Source organism: Dipteris shenzhenensis, chromosome 20 (genome assembly GCF_047967505.1).
Source record: "Dipteris shenzhenensis isolate YYH24624 ecotype China chromosome 20, Dip_SZ_1.0, whole genome shotgun sequence".
Lineage (NCBI taxonomy): Eukaryota > Viridiplantae > Streptophyta > Polypodiopsida > Gleicheniales > Dipteridaceae > Dipteris > Dipteris shenzhenensis.
In genome coordinates, this window is record NC_141615.1 from 31,811,572 (window position 1) to 31,832,839 (window position 21,268).

Here is a 21,268-nt window from a genome sequence, read left to right on the forward strand (position 1 = left end):
TCATTTAAAAAACTCCCTTATGTAAATTTATTTCTGTAAAATTTAGATATTAAAAATATCCTTTTGTTGAACTCACGTGACATGTGACGTGGGTAATGGGAAATTATCCCATAAACCAATGTTCAATTAATGGCCGATCCTTGCATATATGGCCTATTTGAAGACCTTTTATCCCTAGTCAACCCTTTTGGGGTGCAAGGAGGAGGTGCAGCTATGGGGTGTTGTGGGACCTGCCCCTAATGTATGGAGGTACACGAGGCTGGAGCCAATAGGTGGGTCGCGTGGTTGACACATAGTAGATGTCTCTGGTTTCTTTTGTGTTTTCATGTCTAGACTGTCGCAAGATGTGGTGAGCCGTGCGATTGTTTGATGGCAGACTATAACTACACATGGAGGTATGGTGATCTGTGTTGCAACACAACTACATGTGCAAGTGTCGTGATATCTGTTGCATCATTAAGTGCGACGATTTTGACAATGGTCAATAGCTCTCACCCTGGGCACATGAGAGGTTTTACAAGCAGTTCACGCAGCTTCCAGCTAAGGTGGCAAACAGCAGGCTATCAGAATGCCAAGCCTTGCCCAAGCCTTGCAATCAGAGTACATGGGCAAGTAAGGGTCAACAAGCATCCGACAACCAATGGAATGCTGCCATTAACCGCACAGGACACTCCCTGAACATGTGCCTGTAAATCCAGCAAGGTCCAACATACTTCAAGCAAGCATGTGCCTGCAAATTCGACATGCACCTTGAAACAAAAATGGGAGGAGACACATACCATGTGCCTAAGCTATCTGTTGCTAGTTTGGTGTGACAGACTTTTTAATGCACTTTGGGAGGTCTTTGGTTTGTGTTCAGTCTAGGCTAAATACCCTAAGTACCCCCTTGATCAAGTGGCTCTTCTGCGTTGCGTAACATGTGCGCAATGGGAAACTATCTCAGAAGTCAATGTTCAATCGATGCATATGTGGCCTAGTTAGAAGACGACCTCCTTATATCCCAAGTTGACCCCTTTCGGGTGCAAGGAGGAAGTTCGACTATGGGGCGGTGTGGAACCCACACAAAACAATGAGTGAGAGAGAGAGAGAGAGAGAGAGAGAGAGAGAGAGAGAGAGAGAGAGAGAGATGGCACTTTAGGATGATGGGTGAGAGGTTTCCTTTACAGAACGGGGTGGGATAGTCTTACGCAAAGACTATACGAATAGAAAGGTGTCACTTTTCTTCCCTCCCTACTCCATTGTGGAATGAGATTCCAATGCTTTTTAGCAGATTTCCATTGGGACATATAGGCTTTACATGGGTACGCATGGATTGTCTTAAAGGTTACGCTATTCCTTAAACGTAAGAGACAGATCAGATTCTCTAATATCCTATCTTAACAAAAGTGTTACTTTTAAATGACAGTAAACGGATTTCAGCAATACGATTCACGCCCTCTTGAAGTTTGGGCAGCATCACAATGAAGAATATGACCAGCCTATCCTAAATATTGAAAGAAATATTTGCACCACACACGAAAGTTTGTTGAAGCTGCATTCTAAGCTTTATTGCATATACGTGCGTTTTGCTAAGTATTGGAAAAAAATCAATCGGTTATTATCCGTCAAAAGTGGCATCCTTTCTTCAAGGATGATAAAGCCTTTGGAGCTTCGTGGTTTACGCTGATCACTTGTTCGCTATTGTCTTCCTGCAGGAAGAATATGACTAATCAGGACGACGCAGTCCGTAGTAGGAAGACAACATGACTTTCCTTAAAATAAAAATAGGTGTGCAAAGAAATACCAGTACATCTGAAGTCCACAACGTTAGATTGTCCCGGAGGAGCTGCATAATTAAAGTGCTATCCTTATATGACTCTTCGCCAAGGGTATCCAGTTCGGAAACGGCTTCATCAAAAGCCTGCAACATTGTGTTCAGAGTAAGGAAATATGTGGAACCTTAGACGCTACGATTAACCTCTATTCTAATTCAACAGACCTTTTTGGCAAGCTCGCAGGCTTGTTCCGGAGAGTCCAGAATCTCATAGTGAAATACTGAGAAATTGAGAGCAAGTCCGAGGCGAATGGGATGTGTCGGGGCCAGTTCTTCCATCGCAATGTCCTGAGAGAGTGCGCAAAGTGATCAACAAAACCTCAAAAACTTTGGCACACTAATGATGTGATTGAAAAGCATGCGTTGTGGAGGTAATTAACTGTACATTAGAAGGAAAAGCCAACCTACGTGATGTCGCCAAACTGGAATGAGCCTCCTAAAATCAAGTTTCAACCTACCTGAGCAGCTTTGTATGCCGAGAGTGTGTCCTCGGCCGTGGCTTTCCTTTGCTCTCCTGTCTTGACCTCCGCCAGATACCGATAATAGTCGCCTTTCATCTTCAAATAAAACACCTTCGACTCAGCCGAGTCAGCAGACGGAATGAGGTATTCATCCAAAAGATTGAGAATTTCGTCGCAGGTTTGGGTGAGCTCCGCCTCGATTCTCTCGCGGTATCGCCGGGCGATGGCAAGGTTATCTTCGTTGCCGGCGCTCTCCTCCTTGCCCTCAACGGCGGTGATGAGGCGCCAGGCGGAGCGACGGGAGCCGACGACGGTCTTGTAGGCGGCAGAGAGGAGGTTACGGTCGTCGGAAGAGAGGGGGTGGGAAGAGGAGGAGAGTAATTTGACGGCGGAGGACATGTGGAAGGCCATGTCGTCGAAGCGTTCGGATTGTTCGGAGATACGAGCGAGGAAGAGGTGGTGGTGAAGGTTGGCGGGAGAGAGAGCCATAGAGATGGATGAGGAGAGAAGAGCTGAAGTGGGCTGAGCTGAGTTAAATGGCGATGGAGTTCGCAAAACGAGGACGATGAAGACGACGATCGTCGAAGAAGACGAAGGCTTGGTCAAGATGAAAAATCAGGAAATCGTGAATTTGGAACTACCCTCAAAAAGCGGCCTCCTCTATTAAAGAAAGAAGAATTGGCGAGCCACAGGCCTTTAAAGTTTAGAACTTGAAACGTACCGCCACACGTTCCATTTCCTAGCCCTTTCCCCTCCCGATTTTCGCACCCTCCCTTTCCCGCCGTCCGATCCCTTCCCCGCCATCCCTCTCTCGCCGTCCGATTTCTTCCTCCCCCGATCTTTCTCCACGTGTCCAGCTCTTACGCCACTGCTAGCCCGCACACGTGCCCCTAGCCATTCTTCCTCCCCTCGTTACCCGCCACGTGTCCGTCCGATAGAGCCTTTTTCTAGCCTGCGTATCTCTCCCGGGTTTCATCATGTGGGCCTTGTGGCCCACTTGACATCCACAAACTAGCATTGCGACCATGTGGAGGGTCATGGCTTCGTAATTTGTAAACCTTATTAGATGTTTATGGAGTGCTTCTTAAATATTTTTGGCCTGTCGTAAGGTAACTTTTTTGCCTTAAGAAGCTAAAATTCACTGATTTTTAAAATATTTCTAGCCTTTTTGTGATTCGTTCATTGAGGCCTGCTCTTCCCCCTTTCTCTCTTGTTTCTATTTTGGTCCCCCTTTTTCTTAGCCACTTAATGCCATTCCAACTTTTTCTCCTTCTTTTCCTCTTTCCTATTGCGAATCCCTTCACAGCAGACCACTTGAACGTGGTTCAACTTGTTAATTTTTTGTTTGTGATATAGTGGAAAGTTGGATTTTCGTTTTGGCAGCCTAGACAAAAATTGCCCTTTTATGAGCCCTTGTTTACAGCGGGGAGCCTAGGGGGAAGTTTTGGTTTTGTGAGCTCTCTTTCAGCCACATGCAATAATTGTAGGCCTAGATCTTGGATTGATCTAAGTGCTAGAAAAATTCCTTGCAACTTGCTCATCTCTAAAATTTATCGATGCGAGGGAGCAAGGAAATCCAAGATGGATGCAAGATTGAAGGATGGCTACACCTGGATTCATATGGTTGTAGTCCATGTGACAATATTATATAAATTGCAACGAGAATTAGTTATTGTATCGCCTTATTCATGTATTTATTGGACTTGACCTTCCAAAATATGGGCATCACAAAATCAATAATAAATCACCACCCCTGACATTTGCAGGGATGATCGGGTCCTAACGGACCCTGTGTTGCATCTCATGTCCACTATTTTACTCATTCGCTTTTTTCCTTTAAAACATTAGGATTCAGCTTTAATTTTGAGTTAGTAGTTACATGCTTCACGATGGAAAGGTTGCCTACCGCAAACCTAGTTAAGCCATGTTTCTTAATCATAGGAGTTGATTTTATGAAGATCCAATGGTTTGAAGAAATTTTTTGCTTTTTTTGGGAGGTTTTGCTTTTCTGATTTTTTTGGGGTCTAAGGTCAAGGTTTTGGCTTTTCACTCCACAATCCATTCCCAACCAGCTTCGTGCATCCAAATTCACTGCGTCCACCCGTCCCCGCATCTCTGCAAATGGTGGCTACTTTAACGCTCTAGTCCAGTAAAACCCCCACCGATTCTTGGATCGCCTCTTTGTGCGATCCAATGTTGCTCTAGAAGTGCCCAAGATCAGAGAAAGAGGTAGACATGTGGGGGTTAAAGGTCACTGTGCCTTTACCCCGGTTATGTACAATACTCAAACGCATATATAAATAAATGAAAAAGAAGATTAGGGTGGTTCTGCACCCACCAAAACTTGTGTGGCTCTCTGTCTCTCTCTCTCCCTCTTCTGTTCTTGCTTCCGTTGAGAGCACTCTCAACTGGTATCAGAGCCCGGGTGATCTAGCTGAGCGTGCGTGAATGCTTGAAGCTCAGTAGCTCTGTGGGAGGAAGGAGCTCGGGGGGGTCACTCATCATATGTAACTCTATCACGTGAGTTCAACATAAGGATATTTTTTATTTCTAAAATTTACAGAAATAAATATACATAAGGGACTATTTAAAATAGTTTTGGAAAAAATTTACAGATTTGTATAGAAAAGGGGTACATTTTATTAATGAAAATTTTTACAGATAAGGGATTTTAAATATAGGCCTTGAACGCACGTGATATAGAGGGTTTATACATAGCGACCCCCCTGAGGGAAGGAGAAGCTTTGTGGGAAGCTTTGTGGGTGACTTTACTTGCATTCGAGTGTGCAGAGACCTTGGAGGAACCTTTGGAAAAGTTACTTTGGCTTTGCGAAGTGGTTTTGAGAGCCTGTTAAGTGTTTTCAAAGAAAAAATCGTTTTTTGAGCTTTTCCCTGTTCCGTTCGATGACAGAGACTCCGTATTGACTTGTAGAGGCAACTATTGCTTGCTTTTGGTATCCACTTCAATTCAGGAGCTTGGAAACACCTTCATTCTTGAATCTGGGATCATTTCATTGGATTTCTGACTCACTATGTCAGTTTCTGCGTTTTTTGCCTGGGTGTTGGAACTCAAGTTTGGAGCAACCATTTGCAGATCTGTCAATTCCGGTGGACTCAAGAGGTCCTAAAACTTCTATGTTGCTCATCATTCGCACTCCGGTGGAGTTTACAAACAGCTCTGTTTCCAAAAACGTTTTTCAGCACGTGTGTTAAACCCAGTGATTGAGACCACGGTTTCCAAAACCGTCTGTCCCATTGCATTCCGGACGCCCAAAAACCCCTACCTATCAGTTCTTGCACGATTCGGTGGAGGATTTTCAGAGTTATAGATCTCTGTGTATTCGATTTCGTCTCTCTGTTATGCATTTTTCATTCTAAGGTTTTGAAACCTTAGATTTATGCCACATGCCAGTGGATAAGCGTTGACTCCCATTTCTCACTCATCGGTTGGGATTTTGTAGTTCCGGCAAAAGAGAGATATTTGCAAATTTTCTTGCTTAGTCCGATTATGCAATGGCGCCCATGTTTTGAGGCATCTCAGGTTCTATTTTCAGTAGCGGTCATTACCGTGGGACCATGATTTCTTGAGCATACCTTATGCAAATCACTCTGGTTGCAGTGTGCGCTCATTCGTGGTGTGCATTGGGTTGTAGTGGATGATTTATAGGCCATTTGGATGCATTGCGGTCCTTATTGGATGCGCTGATAGGCCCAAATTGCCTTGTGGGATGCTATTTTTTATGGACACTTTGCACATGGATGCTATTTTATGCTGAGGGACAGCTTTGACACATTGCAGGTGATGCACTGATAGGGCTATGCTCTCTTGGATGAGACATTATTGATGCATATGCCAGTGGACGGTGTTTATGCTTGAGTCATTTGGCACTTATTGGCATTCTGGATTGCCATTGCAGTTGGCATTTTCTTTTGGGCCAGATTTGCTCATATGGATGCATAGTATATGCACATGAGTCAGATGCATCTTTTGATGCTTTGAGCTTTGAGTTTTGGTGATATTTCACTCTATTGTGGCATACACATTTGGGTGCACCTAGTATTTGGTGTGATTCTCTCTTGCAGGCACTAGCATTTGGGATTTTGCTTTATTTGCATTATGGCATCCTCTTCCATGTCTGAAAAGGAGTTTTTCAGCATTAAAAAGTTTGATGGGACAAACTTTTCTTTGTGGAAAGAACAAATAAGGGATGTGCTTATTCAAAAGAAGCAGATTAAACCCTTGGCAGGGATTGAAGCTAAGCCTGCAAATATGTCTGAGGATGATTGGAATGAGTTGGATGCATTAGCAAAGTCTACTATTAGACTTCATCTTGCAGAGTCAGTTTATTTCACAGTAGTAAATGAGCGGACTATGGAAGATTTGTGGAAGAAACTGTGTGCCACTTATGAGAAGGAAACTGCCTCTAATAAAGTTTACCTCATGAAGAGGTTGTTTGAGCTGTAGATGAAGGAAGGGGTCTCCATTGCTTCTCACTTGAATGAATTCAATATTATTTTCAGCCAGCTTCAGGCTCAGAAGATGAATTTTGAAGTGGAGACTAAGGCAATATTTCTCTTATGTTCATTGCCATCCTCATGGGATACCTTCCGTACAGCTGTCAGTAACTCTGCACCTGGTGGAGTACTAAAATTTGATGATGTTGTGGGTAGCTTGTTGGCCGAGGAGATTAGACGGAAGTCTATGGACGGCAACAAGTAGGATGCAGCCTTAAATGTGCAAAGGGGCATATCACAGTTCAGGGGGAAGTCCCAAGAAAGAGGGAAGTCTTGTAGCAAATCCAGGGCACGAAACATTGAGTGTTACCACTGTGGCAAGAAGGGCCATATGAAAAAGGACTGCTACAAGCTAAAAAGAGAGCAAAAGGATAAGAAAAAGAATGCAAATTGGGGTGCAAATCAAAAGGAAGAGAGTCCAAGGGAGGACAAAGGAAAAGTGAAGATTGAGGAGATCAATGCAGTCACACATGATAGTGACAATGACGTTCTCTTCATGTCTAGTTTATCTGCAGAGTTGCTTACCACTTCAGATGATGCATATTCCCAGGATTGGATTTTGGATTCTGGTGCTTCATTCCATGTTACTCCCCATAGGGAATGGTTCTCCACTTATGACAGTGGAAAGACAGGTTTTGTGCATCTTGGAAATGACTATGCATGTGACATAGTGGGAGTAGGTGACATAAAGTTTTATTTTGCAAATGGGTCTGCATTTATTTTGAAACATGTGAGACATGTGCCTAAGTTGACCAAGAGTCTTATTTCAGTGGGTCAGCTAGATGATGCCGGTTTTCACACCACTTTTGGCTTTCAGAGTTGGAAAATTCAGAAGGGCTCTATGCTTTTGGCCAGGGGTACCAAGTGTGGTACTTTGTATCCCTTACATGTATCAGGGGTATTTGATCATGTTGTTGCAATAACCGAGAAGCCAAGCACTTCTTTGTGGCATTGCAGGTTGGGGCACATGAGCTAGAATGGAATGAAACTCTTATGCCGTTTGGGTTATGTACCGCATTTGAGTTTCTCTGATTTTGAATTTTGTGAGCATTGTCTCTATGGGAAGCAGACTAAATCAGCCCATAAAAGAAGGGGAAAGAAAGAGTTTGAAATGCTTGATTTGGTGCATTCAGACATATGTGGTCCCATGCCTACATGGTCATTAGGCGGGGCTGAATACTATCTGACATTCATTGATGATGCAACTAGGAAAGTGTGGGCTTATGCTATAGCTCGGAAGAGTGATGTGCTCCAGGTATTTCAGAAATGGTTGGCCTTGGTTGAGAATTAGTCAGGTAGAACGCTTAAATGCCTACGACTGACAATGGTGGAGAGTATCTCTCTCATGACTTTCAGCATTTCTGTGATACACGTGGGATTAAGAGGGAGCTCACATCCCCTCGTACTCCAGAGCAAAATCCAGTTGCAGAAAAGATGAACCGTACCATTCAAGAAAGGTTGCAATGCATGCCTTCCAATGCAAGTCTTTCTGGTGGTTTTTGGGCTGAGGCAATGAAGACTGCAGTACATGTGATCAATAGATCACCTAGTAAGAGTTTGGATGGTGGTATTCCTAAAGAGGCATGGAGTGGCAAGAAGCCCTCTTACTCACATTTGCGTATATTTGGGTGTGAGGCATATGCACATGTGCCAAAAGAGCTTCGAAAGAAGCTAGATCCTAAGTCTAGGAAATGCATCTTTCTGGGTTATGGTGAAAGTGGAGAGATGGGCTATCGTCTCTGGGATCCAAAAGCAAAGAAGATCATACGCAGCCATGATGTAGTCTTCAATGAGAAGAAGATGCATAAGGCACCCATGAGGGATGTGGAAATGAGGAGAATCACTTTCCAGGATGTGAATCCACCTGCATATGTTGATAGACAGCAAGCTATCCATGCACCAAATGTGCAAGAAATGGTACCACCAAGTACTCCCACAGGTATACAATCAAGGGTAGATGATGGGTCATCTATTGGTGGAAATGATGAGCCAAATGTGGCTGATATGCAGGTGGGACAGCAAGCTGAAATGCCCTTAAGAAGATCATCTAGAGTGTCTAGACCGCCTGATAAGTTTGTTCCAGGGGTAGACTATGTGATGCTTACTGATTGCGGGGAGCCTTCTTGCTATAGAGAGGCTATGATGTGTGAGGATCAACGCAAGTGGGAGTATGCTATGCAATCAGAGATGAGTTCACTTATGAAGAATAAGACTTGGGACTTGGTTTCTTTGCCACATGGAAAGAAAGCATTGCCATGTAAATGGGTCTACAAAATGAAGGTCACAGGTGATGATGTGCCTAGGTACAAGGCCCGTTTGGTCGCTAAAGGGTTCAAGCAAGAGAAGGGTGTGGACTTTGATGAGATATTCTCTCCGGTTGTGAAGATGACCACACTTAGATGCATGCTTGGACTAGTGGCATTAGAGGATATGGAGCTTATGCAGATGGATGTCACTTGAGACAGCTTTCTTGCATGGGGATTTGCATGAGGAAATTTACAGGGATTTGCATGAGGAAATTTACATGGTGCAGCCGGAAGGCTTTAAAGAAAAGGGCAAAGAGCATTTAGTTTGCAAGCTGAAGAAGAGTCTCTATGGTCTTAAGCAAGCGCCTAGAGAATGGTATCAGAAGTTTGATGCTTTCATTCGGTCCCAGGGTTTTAGAAGGAGTGAAATTGATCACTGCCTCTACACTAAAAGGGCTAATGATAATAGCCTGATAATCTTGGCACTATATGTGGATGATATGCTATTGGCTAGCAAGAATACTTATGAGCTAGATGCATTAAAGGCCAAGTTGCATGAGGCCTTTGATATGAAGGATTTGGGACTTGCAGGTCATATTCTTGGTATGCACATCACACGTGATCAGAGTAGGAAACTCCTTTGGCTTTCACAAAAAGAGTATGTTACAAAAGTATTACAGCGTTTCAATATGGAGGGGGGGAAGGCAGTGAGTACTCCATTGCCTCCATATGTGAAACTAAGTCATACAGATAGTCCCAAATTAGATGAGGAAAGGGCCATGATGGCCAAGGTTCCTTATGCATCAGCAGTTGGGAGTCTTATGTATGCTATGATAGCTACTAGGCCAGACATTGCATTTGTAGTGGGAGTTGTTAGCCGGTATATGGCTAATCCAGGAAAGAGGCATTGGGAGGCAGTTAAGTGCATCATGAGGTACATGAAGGGTACCAAGGAGATGTGCATCTTCTTTGGTAAAGGAGACATGCGTGTACTTGGGTACACAGATTCAGACTATGCAGGTCATGTGGATAGTAGGAGATCCACTTCTGGTTATGTGTTCACCTTTGCAGGTGGTGCAGTGTCGTGGATGTCTCGCGCACAGAAGTGCGTTGCTTTGTCTACCACAGAGGCTGAGTATGTTGCAGCCATAGAGGGTTGCATGGAGGCTATATGGCTTGATCGGCTAGTGGGAGATTTGGGGATGCATACAGGTGTACCGACATTGCATAGTGATTCCATGAGTGCTATTCAGCTAGCACGGAATCCGGTCTTTCATGCAAAGACCAAACACATTGAGGTCAGGTACCATTTCATCAGGGAGGTACTTGAGGACAAGCGCATAGAGCTTGTCAAGGTTCATACAGATGATAACCCTGCAGATATGCTGACAAAGAGTCTACCTAGTCAGCGGTTTGAGTATTGTCGTGTATTGATGGGCATTGGATAGTATGCTCACTTGTTGTTCTCCCTTAAAGGCACATTGTCCTTTAAGTGGGAGGTTGTGGGGGTTAAAGGTCACTGTGCCTTTACCTCGGTTATGTACAATACTCAAACACATATATAAATGAATGAAAAAGAAGATTAGGGTGGTTCTGCACCCACCAAAACTTGTGTGGCTCTCTGTCTCTCTCTGTCCCTCTTCCATTCTTGCTTCCATTGAGAGCACTCTTAAGACATAGCATGAAGAAGACATTGACATGGTAGGATCTCGGCTGCTTTGCGATTGGGGCAGTGATCAGTGCAGGCATGCTCGTGCCATAAAAGTGAAGCTCACAGCCCAACTAGCCCTATCGTTATGCTCTAATATGTGATGGCAAGTGTCTCCCATGATGCTCTTTGTGTTAACGAGATCGGCCTTGGTGGCTAAGTATGCCTTTTTCTTGTTGGTCTATTTTGTGGCTTCTTGCTCATTGCTTTGATTATGTGGCAATTGTGATTTATTGGTTTCAGATTTTCATTTGCCTTAGCTTTTTACCTCGGCAAGTGGACCATATGCCTATTTGAGGGTCGAGTTTGGAGATTTTATAGCTTTCATCTCTACTGATAACATCTTTTTGAAAGGTTCCAATTGGTTGGGAAGTCTTGGACCTCTTACCTCTCAACCACAAGCCCAACGAATTTTGTATACAGACCAACCCCATCAGTGTTTCCACCTTGTATCTTACTTTCCTCAACCAATAGCTACGGTGCATCGATTTTGAATTGGATCGTTTTGGCGCTCACCATGATGTTCATAGCTTTTACTATCCGCACCGGCTGGCCATTGAATTATGCTCTTTTTATCCTTACAAAATCTATGGAGTCTTGAAAGCTAGATACTAGATGAGGAAAGCGGCGCTGGAACACCCTCTCTTGTTTCAAGGTCCTTTGATTTTTTCAATAATCTTGCCTCTGGCTTAATAAGTTAAAGGTATATGTGGGATCTCCTTTCCTTTAAGGTTGAGCAAAGATCCAGTCACCAAAATGTTGCAATCTAAGGCATTTATGAAGAAAACTAGGTGAGGACAAGAGGTGAAGGTGGTCAAAGAACACTACCTCTAGGATGATATTTGCTATGGAGCATTCTTTTGGGCAGTTTGTGACATCACCCATATCGACATTCCCCATAGCCAGATAACATCCATGTTCGAATTTGTAACCTCCAATATAGGAGAAGGCCAAGTACCACAAACCTGATGATCACGAGCAACTTGCAGACAATAACTCGACTCTATGAGTGACATAAGAAAAATTTGCATCGGTTTGAACCAAAGCAACAATATTTTCTTTTGAGATCAATCAACTTTATCACAACTAGGGCTTTGCTACTCTCCGATGGTAGAGAGAGATCTTTCCTGAGCGCTCATCTCCAATTGACACCTCCTACAGTCACAACAAGGGATGTATCTGTGGCATATTAAATTGCCCTTAGGCGCTCATGTAAGATTGGCATCTATTATTTGCAACTGTATGGTATCAAAACCATTTGATTGGCGGCACAAAACTTATCTTCACGAATGATACAAAAAATTTCTTGCATAGGGTATTTCTATAGAGACACACTTCATCTCCAATATTGTGGATTTAGATTGTGCAACCTCATGTACTTGAGTGCAAAGCCTTGAGAAAGCCCAATGGCACATCTAAAGAGAGCACGGAGCACGCCGAAAGGCCGAACAACTAGAGTCACTATTGATATCAGCCACACTTACCTCTATTTCCTATTTTGCTAACCTTCTAATGACGCTGTGAAAAGAAACTAATGCGTAACGTTCAAGGTCAAAGAACACCAATAAAGTACTTAAAGTTGTTCTACGACAAGAAGCCACCATTGCTTCCTAGCGTGACAAGCTTTTAATGCCAGTCAAAGGTGTTGAGAGGTAGAAAGATAACCACACAAGACACTATGGCTCATGATTGCAGGCTACAAGCAAGAAGAAGATTGCACTGTGAGAGGATGCATCGGAATGCCGAGAGGAATCTTCTTGAATACTTGTTTGGAATGACACAAGAATGCAACAAAGCAGTCGATGCACTTGAGAATGGTGAAATCTTTACTTCCACTATGATGAATAGAAACAGGAGCCTTAGGCAAATATGAAACTAGTAAAGCTATCATTGCCTAATTATAGCATCATATATGCTAAAGACTCTAGTGTGATTGCCCCAAGGGCTGAAGCGTGTTTTTGGTGAAAAACATAGTGTAATGCATCCCTGATGCAAACCATGTACAATGGGCATCATAGTTTTCATGTGTCTTAATAATAAAGCTGAGATTGACATGCATTCAAAGTTTCATGCCCATTGGAGACACACGTGTTTGAATAAGACATCTTGAAGTGTGTTTTTGGACCATTGTGCATGGTACTTGATGAAAACATTGTGTAATGCATCCTTGACCGTGGAGATCATATCCCATGGGAACGATACTTTACAAGCACCTTAAGATAGGTGTAATTGATTCCCGTGCAAAGTATTGTTCCCATTGGATACTAGCACGTTAGAATAAGACACCTTTAAGCGTGTTTTTTGACCGGCATGCATCATACTTGGTGAAAAACATTGTATAATGCTTCCTCGACCATGAAAAGCATATTTAATGGGCATGATACTTTACACGCACCCAAAGATAGGTGATATTGATATCAGTGCAAAGTATCATGCCAATCGAAGACTTGCACATTCAAATAAGCCACCCCAAAGCGTGTTTTTGACCGTTGTGCATCATACTTGGTGAAAAACATGGTGGAATGTGTCCCTAAAGATGTTAACCATGTAATATGGGCACAATAATATTAATTCGCCTGTAGATAGGTCATATTGATGCATGTGAAAATCATTCCCATCGAATACTCACACGTTCGTATAAGACACACTTCAAGTGGAAGACATGGCTTGAGATAAGAAGGAAATTCTGACTCAGTAATGCAGACCAAGAGTCAATTATGAGTAGAATAGAGTTGTGGGAGGGAGACATTACCTGGAAAGGGGGTAGGGTCCTAAACTTCAATAGAGAGTTTGGCTGGATAGGCAGTTCATTCCTCTTACCTATCCCCACTCCTTCTGAAAACACTGAAGAGGTTGTGACCAAACTCAATGCCAGATGGAACAGTGCTGGTGCTGATAGGAAATGGGGTAATATATGTGCATTGATCTGGGATAGAAGAATCCCAGAGAAAATGTCCACTTTGTTTTGGCTAATTCTGCATAAGGTTGGACTCTGGACTAATTGCAGAAGCCTCAGGATTGGTAAGGGAGATGGTACATCCAAATACTGTTTTGGTATCAAGGAGGACATTTTCCATTTGTTTATAGCTCAAGAAAGGTCTAGAAAGTTTTTCAGTTAAGGATATGGGAACCAATCAACTAGAGGTCTATTCTATTGGGAGATGCACTCAAACTTCCTTATGCCACATGGGTATACATCAGGGTACATGCATTATGGTTTATTTGGATTTCCAAAAATGCTTATCAATTCAATGAAGAGGTCATGCATGCTATCAAATCTTTTTTAATTGCTATGAAATATATTTTCCTACTAACTGAACACTACTCAAGCTGTGGATCAGGCCAAATTCATGCTGGACCAAGAGTTACATAACTATAATGATCAAGTTTCACAACTGCAGGAAGAACTTGAAGACCAGATTTGGGATGCAAGGAGGTGTACCAACTCCAGGGTTCACCTACAAGCACATCTCCTACCATCTCTATTCCCAGTTAAAGAAGAACCCACAGTTTAAAGAGCCACCCTGTTCTCCTCTGTCACACTGTTCCTCTGGTCAACTACAACTAATTTTGTTGTTTTTTCTACTCCAACAAGGAGAAATCCTAGTCTCAAGATGAGGGATGCAAGAAACCTCTCTTGTCAACAAATGGAGCAGAGCCTGATATCGAAGCACTACTGATCAGATCAGTGAATCTGAGCTTTTGTTCCTCTCCTCTAAGCATACTAGATCTTTTGTTTCTCTCCTCTGAGAAGTGGATTTTTTGTATGCATACTAGATCTTTCTCTTTAGAGGAGAACATTTTTTTCACTTGGGACTTCATTGTACAAATCATATGATTATAATATAATCAAATATTTCTTTGCCCCCCAAAAAAAAAAAGTTTCCGAACATGCAGAATATGGTGTATTGCCATTGTCAACATGTGAACGACAACCTCGTCTAGTTGGGTCAATTAGTGAGGAGGATAATGAGGTGGTTTTTTTCTTTTGGGCTTCTCATACCCGTGTGTCACCCAACAAAAAAGATGTTTGTCAAAAGCGACTCGAAAGAGAAAACATCCAGCACCCTATGCACTTGCTTGACCAGCCTCAGGTGCTCACAATGTACATGATTCTTTAATTCTTTGGCCTGCTACTATATCCCGACTGTATTTCACGTGGCTCTTTAACTTTGATACTCAAACTATCATGGTGGTAGATCACTCAGGTGGTAGTTTGCATAGCACTAACCCAGTGCTATAAAGGAAAGGGCTAGATGCCCTAACTCTAACCCTAAACGGGTTTGTATATATTCTACATTTTCAACTAAATCTAGTGTACAAGTAGTCATTTGTGGTGTGCTCTCTAGTTGTGCCATCTCTCCTCATCTCCACTCTTCTCCTCTCCCCTCTTCATATTTTGTCATGGTATCAGAGCATAGGTTTAGCTCTCCTAGTTTAGCTCATTAGTAGTTCACTAGGATTGCTCCCATTCCTAGATTAGTTGTAGGCACGCCTTAGGAACTCGTGAGTTCTCCTAGGTTAGTTTTAGTTTTAGATTGAGAGTTCTCTTTTGTTGAGCAAATCTTAGTTTATTTGAGAGATTTTCGTCCATGCCTCTCCATTAACGAAATCCTTCAAGTTCTTTCATGAGAGTGATATAGATTCATTCTTTGTGTTATTTCATTGAGAGCTCCATTGAGACATTTGTGAAAAAGAAAGAAAATCCATTCTTGAGTGTTGAGTCATCGAGAGACAGAGAGGTTGAGTTTCATGAACATGCACTAAAGCTGCTTTTCTCGTCGCAACTTATACTTCATCTCAGCCACATGCAACTCGACTGAGCAAACTCCTAGGTTCCCATAGTGGCTCCTAGGCTCCCTCCATGTCCTTCTACTATGCAATAGAATGGCTAACATGGAAACAAAGCTCCAACAATAGGCTGTAAAATGTGGGCTCTAAGGCCTCGACTTCAACAAGTGCAAAGGACTCACTGGCTCCATCTAATCTACAAACCTGGATGACTCAGGAAGTTGTGTGTTGAGAATAGAGCAAACTATCCAAAGGCTCTCACAGCATAGGTCTTAACGAATGCTCCTCCATCGACTCTATACATGAGCGACTCTCGCATGCAACCTCTCCTACAGTGTATCCCCATAGCCTCGATAGCTCACAAACAAGCTGATCTGAATACGCAGCCATAGCGACCAGCTCTTTTGGATGCCTCCACTTGAGGACCTAGTGGCCTCCTAATCTACTACAATGACTTCCAGCCTACAAGCAACCGCAGCTCCTGAGGTGCTGCCCAACAAACAAAGTCCACCAACATCTCACGGGCATCTCCACCTCACCAGCTACCATCAACTATGCAATGAAGCCGCACTGCAATGATCGCAATCTGCATAGAGTCTGCATACGCCCGATGCTTGTGCACCATCCAACTAGCTCCTTCAAACCTTCAGCATCTACTGAACATAACACGGCCACCCAATGCTTAGACAGCTCCTTCCTATGAGCACCAAACTCCGAACATAGCATCACGAGCCATCTCCACGACCGCCCTGAGCCTCTAGTGCCATAGCTCTAACAACGAGCTACACTCCTTCAACAGCCACGCATCCACTCCAAGCCTCCAGCCATGCATCTGCTCCTTCAATAGCCATCATGCTCCATGATAGTCCCGACGGATGAGCGCTCAGCTAGCTCCAGCAAAACCCAAATTCACAGATCATGCACCATCCTCCTCCTCTACGAGTCGTCACCCCTTGCAACAACAGATTTCCTTCAAAGCTCTTCTTTCTCCAAGGTTCCCTTGGATTGACAAGTGGCAGATAACAACTAACCAGGGTTAGTTAGGAGCACCCTTGGTTGAGTTTGTAATCACTATGGTTAAGTTAAACCTTGGTTAAAGTTTATGGTTAGGTTCAGTTGGACCATGGTAAAGTTAATGTAACCTTGGGTTAACCTATTTGGGTCAAAAGATTGCCACATAAGCATGCACAGTCAACAGTGCCAAGCATAGAAGCCCCTGCCAAGCACAGTTTGTAAGCAGCATATGAACTCCTGTGCCACATCATCAAGACCCCCTCTTCTTCATAGAAACTTCGACAAGCCGTAACTCCCAATCCAAGAAGAATTTGCACACACTCCAAAAAGGAAAAGTGCTCATTTTTTTGAGCTCTACGTGCTTGTTAGATCAGAATAATTGTTAGCAATTAGACATTGCCAATATTGAAAGGAATCAATTGGTAAGACCTTTGCAACAAATGACAAATCAAAGCATGAATGCACACATCGTTGTCAATAAGCATGCCAAAAGCACAAGTGCATGAGATGACAATAACACAGAACATGGCAACCACACATAAAGCATTAAGGCACCTGGAAGAACAAAGCATCATGCATCAAGCTACATCAAGCAAAGAAGAGAACACCATCAACATCAAGTATTGAGAAGCAACAACCTTGCCACCTTTAACCCACATGTTTGTAAATCAAGCCTGACCACATGAGAGTAGCTATGAAAGCACCTAGGGGAGGTATTGACATGTAAAAGCCACACTTGACCACCTTAAGTAGCAATGCATGCACTAAGGAGAGGTGATGGAATGTAAACTCACATCTAACCACCTTGCAGTAGCCACTGTATCATGGCACCAAGGGGAGGTGTTGAGATATGGTGCTATGTCCACATAGATTAAAGGCTAAGGTATGGTATAGGAAAGGTATGATATAGGAAAGAATCAAAGTAGCCACCCTAGGATGTGGACTACATGATGTGGAGATGTGGAAATTGGATGCGAAGTCACGCAAATGCATCATGGTCGGCTACAGTGCAGAAAGCAAAGCATACAAATTGTATGATCCCATCAACCGCAAGGTCATTATCTCTAGAGATGTAATCTTTGATGAGGAATTAGAATGGAAAACCTCAAACACATAGGAGATAGAAGCATTGACTTCACAGTCATCTACATAACAAGTTGATGATGAAAAGTAAGAATTTCTAGAAACACCTCAAGAAGAGCCACAGTAGCTCAGATGGTCTACTAGGGAAAGCAGACCTCCAGCCATATTGACATATGCTCAAAAAGGCAAAGCAATCCAGGTGGAAAGCACCAACTATGCTCGTATGACTACCATCGTGGCTACAGAAGAGCTAGTGTACTTCGAAGATGTAGTAGACAAGCTAGAATGGCAAACTGCTATGAATGAAGAAATGGATGCTTGGTATAAGAATAATACTTGGTAATTATGCGACCTTCCACCAGGAAAGAAGGCCATAGCAAATAAATGGGTATACAAAGTGAAGTACAATCTAGATGGAAGTATTCAAAGATGCAAAGCCAGAATAGTTGCAAAAGGATTTGCACAATAATATGGTCAGGATTATGATGAGACTTATGCTCCAGTAGCAACAATGGATTCCATATGGTTCTTGATATCACTAGCAACACTCGATAGATGGAATATGTATCAGCTCAATGTCAAGAATGCATTTCTCAATGGTGACCTAGACAAGGAAGTCTACATGCAACAACCAGCAGGTTATGTTGAACCAAGAAAGGAGAATAAGGTTTGCCATCTCAAGAAAACGTCTCTACGGCTTAAAGCAAGCACCCAGAAGTTGGTACAGCAGAATCAACAAGTATTTTGTTGATCTGGGATACATGAAGTCCAATGCAGATCATACTCTCTACTACAAAGTTCAAGGGGAAGACATTACTGTTGCACTTTTGTACGTAGATGATCTGATTGTGACAAGAAGTAAGGATAGCTTCATCAAAATTTTGAAACAAGACTTATCTGCAGAGTTCGACATGAAAGATCTTGGACTTATGCACTATTTTCTTGGAATTGAGTTCTAGAGAGATTCAAATAGCACATTCATGAGTCAGCTCAAGTATGTTGATAGTCTCCTGAAGAAGTTTCATATGGCAGATTGCAAGATTGCGGCCACTCCCATGGAACAGATTTTGAAACTTACTAAAGATTCAGAAAATCCTACAGTCAATGATAGGTACTATAGGCAGCTCATCAAATCTATTATATATCTAACTATCATAGGGCCAGATATTTGTTATGTAGTAAGCTCACTTGCACGGTTTATGGCATATCCAAAACAGTCTCATTGGAATGCAACCAAAAGATTCTTGAGATACATCAGAGGTACAAGACAGTTTGGAATAGAATACAGAGGAAGTCAATCCACAATTGCATGGGATACTGTGATAGTGACTATGCCGAGGATCATGAGACCAGGAGATCGACACAGGGATATGCACTTTTCCTTGGTCAAGGTGCTATATCATGGTTGTCAAACAAACAACCAACTGGTTCTTTGTCTTTAACTAAAGCAGAATATAGAGCACTCACTACAGGTGCATGTGAAGCTATATGGCTCAAAAGACTATTGTCAGAAACAGATTACTTTGATGAGTCAAAGCCAACAACAATATACTGTGATAATCAATCGACTCAAGCATTGGCCAAGAATCCAGTATATCACTCCAGGACAAAGAACATTGATGTGAGAGAGCACTTCATCAGAGAAAGAGTGTTTCTTGGTGACATCACAATGTAGCATTGTGATAGCAAAGAGAATGTTGCATACATCTTTACCAAACCACTCAGTAAAGAGCTTTTCGAGAAACACCGACTAGCTCTTGGTTTGACGCAAAGGAAGGACATTCCCATTAAAGGGGTGTGATGGAATGTAATGCTCAGTCCTTCTTTGATTCCCGAGAATCATCATCTTGAAGGGAGGCCTACTTCATGAGGTTGATCTTAAGGGAAGGTGTTGAGAGTTCACGCTCAACATCATGTGATCATGTGTGCATAGCACCATCATGTGATCATGTGCATAGCACTAACCCAATAGAGTGCTATAAAGGAAAGGGTTAGATGCCCTAACCCTAATCCTAAATGGGTTTGTATATATTCTACATTTTCAACTAAATCTAGTGTACAGTTAGTCATTTGTGGTGTGCTCTCTAGCTGTGCTTTCTCTCCTCATTTCCACTCTTCTCCTCTCCCCTCTTCATATTTTATCAGACTGATGCTTCACGCAACCAAGGACGCCCCAGCAAGATTTGATAGGATTTCTTGGGGAGATCTAAGATTATGAATTGAAGGGAAAAGCGGACTCCTACGACTTTTGTTGACATGCCATTCACTATTCCCAAGGGTTTTGCCCGTGAATTATCAACAAGATGTAAGTTGAAATCAGCCTTGTGCATTGGTGGAGACCCCATTTATCGTAGAGCTCCTTGGATAGGACATTTACACCTACTCCACCATCCACTATGGCTTGGAATTCATCATATGTGTTGTGTATCAAAGGCATAGTGATGTTGCATATATCATCTCTCTCACCCATCCACACAAGGATATCTTCTATGTCTTCGATAGGTGGAGGGGGATTTTTGAGTTCAATCCAGCCTTTGAAACTCTTCCAGAGTTTGGGACAATTCCGTAACAGGATTCCAATGGAAATTGACACACGGCAACTTAGAACGCTAGAAAGTGCAGCTCCTTCAAATTGGTGTGGCGGTACATTATGTTGCAGGTTCTATTGTTGGAACAGAGGCTCGAGTACAGTATCGATACTCCGTGGGACCAAGTCAAGGATTGGATCTTGTGCTTTCTTCTCAGCCTCAAATTGAGCTTGTTCCTTTTGTACCCATTGTTGAAGGGCCTGAAATTGAGCCTTCTCTACTTCTGCATTCGGGTATGGAGCTTCTTTTATTGGAGGCTCGGGAATTGATGTGGATGAGCTTGGCTGCTCATTGCTTGGCGGAGGTAGAGGCACTTGTGCTTTCTTTTGAATGAGTTATTTTGATCAAAGTGGAATATTAGGGTCCTTGGTAGCCTCTTTTTGCTGGCATGTAATTACATTCACAGGTTGTGATATTATGCTTGCCGGTCCTGGACTTTGATGTTCCACCCCAATAATGCCGATTGGGACATCAGGCTTTGTTGTGGAACCTTATTTTTCATGGGACAATCCATACAGGCATGGCCTATGCCACAATGTCTGCATAGTGGTTGGAAAGTAGTGGGGCTACCACGATGAGGGAACTCTGTGATCCGGTGATTCTCTCCACAACTGTAGCACTTGATTGGCGCTCAATATGTGTTGGGTCAAACTTGATTCGCATAGACTGGTATTAAATGTTCTGCGCCTTCTACATAGTACACTGGGTATTCGGCTTCATACTCAAATGGCGAATCCACTTCCTCGACTTGAAGTTGTTGTATTGGAACTATCGGAGGAGTTGGATTTGGCACTCTTGGATATGGTCATGGATTTGGATTCTTGAGTAATTGCAGGACTTGTGTTCGAACGAGAACATTATTCAGCCTCGGAGCTGGGGGCACTTGTGCAAGTGCCAGTTGCTTGTACACTGATATGGGTGTAGGTTGGTATTGTTGAGGTCGAGGCGGGTTGTTGCGCATGTTGAAGATGTAACTATTTTCATCATGGCCACCGACTATGCAGATATGGCACCACAACTTTGGCGGCAGTGGATTTGCTTGTGTAGTG

The 21,268-nt window shown here is 42.9% G+C and overlaps 1 protein-coding gene across 1 annotated transcript; it reads right to left on the bottom strand.

The window, feature by feature from the left end:
- Positions 1-1,593: 1,593 nt before the first annotated feature.
- LOC147889543 (14-3-3-like protein A) lies at positions 1,594-2,815 on the bottom strand. Its single transcript, XM_087392105.1, has 4 exons — positions 2,272-2,815; positions 1,979-2,101; positions 1,784-1,900; positions 1,594-1,688 (listed from the first exon to the last, which is right to left on the bottom strand). The coding sequence occupies exons 1-4, from the start codon at positions 2,761-2,763 to the stop codon at positions 1,605-1,607; spliced, it is 816 nt and encodes a 271-aa protein (XP_087248231.1). The 5' UTR covers positions 2,764-2,815; the 3' UTR covers positions 1,594-1,604.
- Positions 2,816-21,268: the final 18,453 nt, after the last annotated feature.